The 7470-nt window shown below is 58.8% G+C and overlaps 1 protein-coding gene across 1 annotated transcript; it reads left to right on the forward strand.

Annotated features, from left to right (window-relative positions):
• The first annotated feature begins 4271 nt into the window (after nt 1-4271).
• Nucleotides 4272-7433, forward strand: RBM15 (RNA binding motif protein 15). Its single transcript, XM_036398262.1, has one exon. It carries the CDS (start codon nt 4317-4319, stop codon nt 7140-7142), a length of 2826 nt encoding a protein of 941 aa, XP_036254155.1. The 5' UTR covers nt 4272-4316; the 3' UTR covers nt 7143-7433.
• The last annotated feature ends 37 nt before the right edge of the window (nt 7434-7470 follow it).

Consider the following 7470-nt stretch of genomic DNA (forward strand, 5'->3'; position numbering starts at 1 on the left):
CAGCTGTAATTAGATGTTTAGATCTAGGCCAGGGGCTCAAGGGCCATCTGGCACCTGAATTATTCATACACTTTTATCTAAGCACAGGCAGAGCAGAGCACAGTGCTCCTTCTCCAGCCTGGGCCCAGGGGAAGATTCCTGCTTGTGCCAGATCGTTTTTCATGGCCTGACAAACGTGATCCTCTCCAGAGCTCCTTCCCAGTGCTGAGATGCCTTTTCCCAGCGCCAAACCTGCTCCAAAACACACCAGAGCTGCCAAACAGAGATCCATGCAGATCCACAGAGATCCACATCCCCAGCAGCTGATGCGGAGGTGGAAAAATCCAGGAGGAGAAGTCTCCCCTTGGAAGGAGCAGTTCAGAGTGAAATCAGATTAACTGTCTACCAGGAGGACCCGTTCCTGTGGTGATGTGGCCCAGTGCTCCCCCCCAAGGTGTCTTTTACCCTGTGACTCATCTGCTGAGGAATTTTAATCCCTGTCTTTCTCTCCCAACCCCAGGCACCATTGGGAAGAGGAGAGGACCTTGGAGACAGAAGTCTCTATCACTTGTTGTTAAAGCAATGCATTTCTTCTTCAGCCGTGGAGCTGTGCCAGGTTTTACCAGATGTAACTGAAAAATTTCAGATGAAGCTGAAATATGGCACATTATGGTTTTCTGTGCACTTTTCTCTCATCTCACTGAGTGATTTCTCAGCTCCTCTGAGCAAGCTGGGCTAGTGCAAAGTGCCCCTGCCCAGGAAGGAAATGAGCTTTAAGGTCCCCCCAACCCAAACCAATCTGGGGTTCCATAATCCTATAGACAGAACTGGAGATGCAGGAGAGGAGCTGGAGGGGAGGGATCTCTGCAGGGGATGTGGGGATATCTGATCCAGACTGCAGTGATGCTTTCTTCTTGTACACTGGGGCATTCTGCTCCCTAAAACACGCTGGCTGCTGGGTCTCACTCCTCAGGCAACTCCAAAACCCTTTCTAGCAGCTCTGGAAGGGAGGTGCTGCTGTCAAAGCCATGGGGAGGGTGCTCAGGCCTGCCCAGGGAGGTTTGGAGTGCCCATCCCTGGAGGTGCCCACACTCAGTGCTCTGGGCTGGTGATCGGGCACAGGTCAGACTCAATAGTCTTGGAAGGCTTTTCCAACCTTGGATGATTTCACAATCATCCATTTACCCACCAATGAAACCCTCCCATGACTTCAGGGTGCCAAAAGATGACAGGGCAGGCACAGCTACAGCTAAAAAAAATCCCATTCCATCCTCCCTGTGCTGGATTAACTCCTGGGAGCCATCAGATTTCTGTGGGGTGACACAGAAACGTGAGGGAACATTGTACCTCCTGCTCTCCTGATTTCCAACCACTCAGGCTGGGATTGTCAAACATGGTCCAGAGGAGCTGGAGCATCACAGGTTTCCATGAGTCCTTCCCACTCCAGGGAATTCCTCCTCAGGAACTGCTGGATCTCGATGTGTTCAGATGGCAGACAAAAAGAATGACTGGCTAATTCTCCAGTTAGCCCTGGGGAGTGAAAATAGCAATTAGGAGGGTGAAATTGGGATTTTGGGGGGATCAAACTGGGGCTTGGTGGGGTGAAATTGGGGTTTAGAAGGTGAAACTAAGAGTTTGGAGAGTGAAATTTGGGGTTGGAGGGATCAAACTAGGGGTTTGTGGAATAGTATTAAAGTTTGGAGGATGAAATTGGGGTTTGGTGGGGTGAAATTGGGGTTTAGAAGGTGAAACTAAGAGTTTGGAGAGTGAAATTCGGGTTTGGATGAATCAAACTGGGGTTTGGTGGGGTGAAACTAGGGGTTTGTGGAATGGTATTAAAGTTTAGAAGGTGAAATTGGGGTTTAGGGGGATCAAACAGGTTTGATGGGGTGAAATTGGGGTTTAGAAGCTGAAACAAAGAGTTTGGAGAGTGAAATTGGAGTTTGGGGGTGAAACTGGGGGTTTGAGGAATGGTATTAAAGTTTGGAGGGTGAAATTCGGGTTTGAGAGGATAAAGCTGCGGTTTGGTGGGGTGAAATTGGAATTTGGAAGTGAAATTGCAATTGTGGGGGTGAAATTGGAGTTTGGAGGGTGAAAATAGGGTTTGATGGGATCAAATTGGAGTATGAAGGGGTGAAATTGGGGTTTGGGGGTTGAAATTAGGGTTTGTTGGCACAAAATTAATGTTTGGGGTATGAAAATAAGGGTTTAGGACAAAAATCAGGATCTGGTGGGATGAAATTCATGCTTGGGGGAAGAAATTGGGATTTGGGATGTCAGGATTAGGGTTTGGGAGAATGAAATGAGGGTTTGGTGGGTGAAATTAGGTTACAGGGGATGAAATTAGGATTTAGAGGGTGAAATGAGTGGTTGGAGTATGATATTGGAGTTTGAAGGATGGAATAGGAGGGGGTTGTGGATATTTGGGTTTGGGGAGATGATATTGGGGTTGGGGTGTGAAATCAGAGTTTAGGCAGGACAATTAAAGTTTAGGGGATGAATTTTGGGTTTGGGTGGAGAAATGAGGGTTTGGAGTGTGAAATTGGGAGTGGGAGAAATCCAGCTTGGAGGGTTGAGGGTGAAATTGGAGTTTGGCTGTTGAATTTAGAGTTTTATTGGGGGAAATTGGTGTTTAGGGGGACGATTTATGGGATTGCAGGATGCAGGGGCAGCAGTTCCAGCAGGGTTGTGGGACCCAGCCCTGCCCCAGCTTTCTCCCCCTTTGAACATTTATTTTTCTCATCTACATTTCCCACAGGCAGAGCAGAGCAGGAGGAAGAGGAGGAAGCACCCAGGGCCACAGGAATTATAGAGGGATCCTCAAAAACTACAGGGACTATAGAGAGATCCTCACAAACTACAGGGAATATAGAGGGATCCTTACAAAACACAGGGACTATAAAGGAATGCTCACAAAATACAGGGAATATAAAGGAATCCTCACAAAATACAGGGACTACAGAGGGATCCTCACAAAATACAGGCGTTAAAGGCGCTCCTGCTCCACGGGAGCCGGGATTTCCTAACCCTGAGGCCTCGTTCACCTCAGACCTAACCCAAACTTCTTCCTCATCTCCGAGAACCTCTGAGCCCCAACTCCTCGAGGAAACATAGGACTGCTGGTGAACGCAGGAATGTAGCAGCATAACCACGGTGATGTGAAGCTTTAAATAGGAAATATTTCAAGCGGTTTGCTGGCCCCTAGCAAGGAGTGCCCGTGCTCCCAGACACTACCTGCAGTTACGCAGGGTTCCACACCGGGCAGAGCAGCGCGAGCCCGGCCCCGGGGAGCCCCAGAGAGCTGCGGGGCTGCCGCATCCACCGGGAGCGCCTCCCTGCGTTGCCTGGTGCGGAAACGCACAAGGAAATACGGAGAGGGTGAGGCAGGCACTGAATGCAGCCGGGCTCCCCCCTCTCACCCCGCGGTGGGTTCAGCCCAGCCCGGTGTGTGCACTGGCGGGCTGAGGGGAGGGACACAGAGCACTGGCAGAGCTCCGCTCCGCACCGCGGCCAGCCGCGCTCTGAGCCCTCAGGCGCCGCCGCACCGCGAGCTCCGCCAGGGACCGCCCCTCTTCCCGCAGCGACCAATCAGAGCCAGAAAAAGCCTGATTGATTTTTGTCCCAGCCAATCAGCACTCTGTCTGTCTGCACCTAATCAGACGCCTGGGGACGATTTCTCGCCCAATCATAAACCAGGAACGGAGTTGCGGGGTGGGAAGCGCCTTTTCGTGACCGGCGTAGGGATCAGCCAATCAGATAAGTGCTATGGGTTGATTAGTGACCAATGAACAAAGGGGGTGGGGACAGAGGAACTCGCGAGATTTCGAGAGGTATGATGGGAACCCACTTCTAAGCGAGAGAGCCAATGGCAAAGAGCGGGGCGGGGCCGCAGAACCATTATTGTAACTGGCAGGTAAGCGAGCCAATCAGAAGGCGAAGATAAGTTCGGCCCAGTGTTCAATGGGCAGCGAAAATCCTCCCGTGGTTGAACAGCCACGATTGACAGGTAGGACCGTCCAATGAGATCGCCGCGCCCTTTCTAACTGCCCAATGAGCGAGCGGGGCTGGGAGGCGCGCGACGGCGGCAATTCCCGCCCCCCCCGCGGGAGCACGGGGCTGGCTGGCAGACCGACAGCGCAGCGGGCTAATAGGAACGCGCAGCGCTAGGGGGTGGGCGGAGCACCCCCGCGACCGCAGCCAATGGGCGAGGGCACCGCCCTGGGCAGCCAATGGGCGCGGGGGGGGCGGCGCGCGCTGCCGGCGCGGCTCCCAAGATGGCGGCGGGTGCGTGAGCGGGGCGGTCGGGGAGGCCCGGCGGGAGCGCGGCCGCCGCCGCCATGAAGGGCAAGGAGCGCTCGCCCGCCAAGGCCAAGCGCTCCCGGGGCGGCGAGGACTCGGCGTCCTCCTCCTCCTCCTCGCGCGGCAGCAAGAAGCCGAGCGGCTCGTCCGGCGGAGGCGGCGGCTCCAACGGCGGGAAAGCGGCGGCGGCGTCCGGCGAGAGCAACAGCGGGAGCGGCCGGCGCGGCGCCCACGCGGACAAGGGCGGCCGCGCCGGCAGCCGCGAGTACGAGAGCGGTTCGGCGGCGGCCGCGGGCGGCGGGGGCCGGCACGGCTACAGCGGTAAAACCGCGGAGGCGTCGCGAAGCAGCAGCAGCCGCGGCGGCGAATCGCGAGCGGCCGCCGCCGCCGCCTCCTCCTCCTCCTCCTCGTCGGAGCCGGGCGGCGGCGAGTACAAGACGCTGAAGATCAGTGAGCTGGGCTCGGCGCTGAGCGACGAGGCGGTGGAGGACGGGCTCTTCCACGAGTTCAAGCGCTTCGGCGACGTGAGCGTCAAGATCAGCCGGCTCCCGCCCGGCGCCGGTGCCGCCGACGAGCGCGTGGCCTTCGTCAACTTCCGCCGGCCCGAGGACGCGCGGGCCGCCAAGCACGCCCGCGGCCGCCTCGTGCTCTACGACCGCCCGCTCAAGATCGAAGCCGTCTATGTCGGCGGAGGCAGCGGCCGCCGGCGCAGCAGCCGCTCCCCGGCGCTGCTGGACAAGGAGTCTCCCTACGGCACGGCGGCGGTCGGGGCGGTGGCGGCCGCCGTGCGGCACCCGCCGGCCGGGGCCGCGCAGCGGGCGCTGTCCCCGGCGGGCAGCGGAGGAGCTTTGGGATACCGGGACTACCGGCTGCAGCAGCTCGCCCTGGGCCGGCTCCCGCCGCCGCCGCCGCTGCCGAGGGAGCTGGAGAGGGAGCGGGACTACGGCGGCTTCTACGAGGCGCGGGTGCGGCCGGCCTATGGGCTGGAGCGCGTGGCTGGCGTGGCGGCGGCCGGGGGGTTCCGCGGAGGAGGAGGAGGAGGTGCCGGAGCGGCCGCTGAGGAGGAGATCAGCCCCGAGGATGACCAGAGAGCCAACCGCACGCTGTTCCTGGGCAACCTGGACATCACCGTGAGCGAGTCGGACTTGCGGCGAGCCTTTGACCGTTTTGGGGTCATCACTGAGGTGGACATCAAGAGGCCGGGGCGTGGGCAGACCAGCACCTATGGGTTTCTTAAGTTTGAGAATCTGGACATGGCGCACCGGGCCAAGTTGGCCATGTCAGGGAAGGTGCTGCTGCGCAACCCCATCAAGATCGGGTACGGGAAAGCCACCCCGACCACCCGGCTCTGGGTGGGCGGCTTGGGGCCCTGGGTGCCCCTGGCTGCCCTGGCCAGGGAGTTTGATCGGTTTGGCACCATCCGCACCATCGATTACCGCAAAGGGGATTCCTGGGCCTATATCCAGTACGAGAGCCTGGATGCGGCGCAGGCAGCCTGCACCCACATGCGGGGCTTCCCCCTGGGGGGGCCGGATCGCCGGCTCCGCGTGGACTTTGCCGACACGGAGCATCGGTACCAGCAGCCCTACCTGCAGCCCCTGCCCTTGCCACCCCCGGCTCATTACGAGCTCGTGGCGGAGGCGGCTGCTTTTGGGGCTCACCGGGGAGCCCCCCCTGACCCTCTACGGGGGGCCAGGGACAGGACACCACCGTTGCTCTATAGAGACCGTGACAGAGACCTTTATCCTGAGACAGAGTGGGTGCCCCCGCCGCCCCCTGTGCGGGACCGGAGTAATCGGGCTGCTGCCTATGACCCACTGGAAAGCCTGGAGCGCCGCCGGGATGGGTGGTCCTTGGAGCGGGACCGCGGGGAGAGGGAGCTGGGCAGTAGCAGTAGGGATCAGCCTAGGAAACGGAGGCTGGCGGAGGATGGAGGCCGGCACTTGGACCGTTCCCCTGACAGCGAGCGCTCCTCTTCCTCCCGAAAGCGCCACTGCTTGGCCACGACCTCTCCCCCGGACCGCAGCCCCGAGCTGCTGGGAGGCCGGGAGCGTTACAGTAGTGACCCTGAGCGCTCATCCCGCTTGCTCCTCTTGGAGCGACCTTCCCCCATCCGGGAGTCCCGCCGGGGCAGCCTGGAGCGGGGACAGAACGAAAAGCGCGACCGCAAGAATTCCGCAGAGCGGGAGCGCAAACATCGCGCTGCTGCCGCCCAGGAGTGCAAAAGTCCGGCCAAAAAGGACGAGCGGGTGGCGGAGGGAGGTGGTGGAGGCTCCCGGCTCAAACCTCCTCCCCAAAAACAGCAGCAGGATGGAGCAGCGCAGGCAGGGTCAGCGCCCAAGCTGTGCCTGGCTTGGCAGGGGATGCTCCTGCTGAAGAACAGCAACTTCCCGTCCAACATGCACCTGCTCCAGGGGGACCTCGGAGTCGCCAGCAGCCTCCTGGTGGAGGGAGCGACTGGGGGGAAAGTGGCTCAGCTCAAGATCACCCAACGTCTCCGTCTGGACCAGCCCAAGTTGGATGAGGTCAACCGGCGCATCAAGGTGGCGGGTCCCAACGGATACGCCATCCTGCTGGCCGTGCCCGGCGCCTCCGACAACCGCTCCGCAGCCGGGGCTGCCGAGGCAGCCACCACCTCCACGCAGAGGCCGCTCAGGAATCTGGTGTCCTACCTAAAGCAAAAGCAGGCTGCTGGGGTGATCAGCCTCCCTGTAGGGGGGAACAAAGACAAGGAGAACAGCGGGGTCCTGCACGCCTTTCCGCCCTGCGACTTCTCCCAGCAGTTCCTGGACTCCACGGCCAAGGCGTTGGCCAAATCAGAGGACGACTATCTGGTCATGATCATTGTCCGTGGGGCATCCTAAGGCCCTCGTGTTCTGTTCCCAACCCTGCCTACTCCTCCATGCAGCCCCTCCAGCGTGTGCCAGGTGCTATGGGATACAGCCTTAGCCAGCCCTGTCGTTATTTTAAATAGATCTTTGTTTGTAGGTGACTTTCCCGGGCAGATTTTCTGTTACTACATTTTTCTATAAAGATAGAAGCGAGAGAGGTTGGTTAGGAGTAGCGTGAATAGGATATTTTGAGAATTCCCTATCAATGGGGACAGCAGGGAGGCTCAGCCTGCTTTGATTTACAGAAAATAGAAAAATAATAAAAACTGGGGGTGGGGGGGAGGGGGGGGGAAGAAAAACT

This window comes from Molothrus ater, chromosome 25 (genome assembly GCF_012460135.2).
Source record: "Molothrus ater isolate BHLD 08-10-18 breed brown headed cowbird chromosome 25, BPBGC_Mater_1.1, whole genome shotgun sequence".
Taxonomy (NCBI): domain Eukaryota; kingdom Metazoa; phylum Chordata; class Aves; order Passeriformes; family Icteridae; genus Molothrus; species Molothrus ater.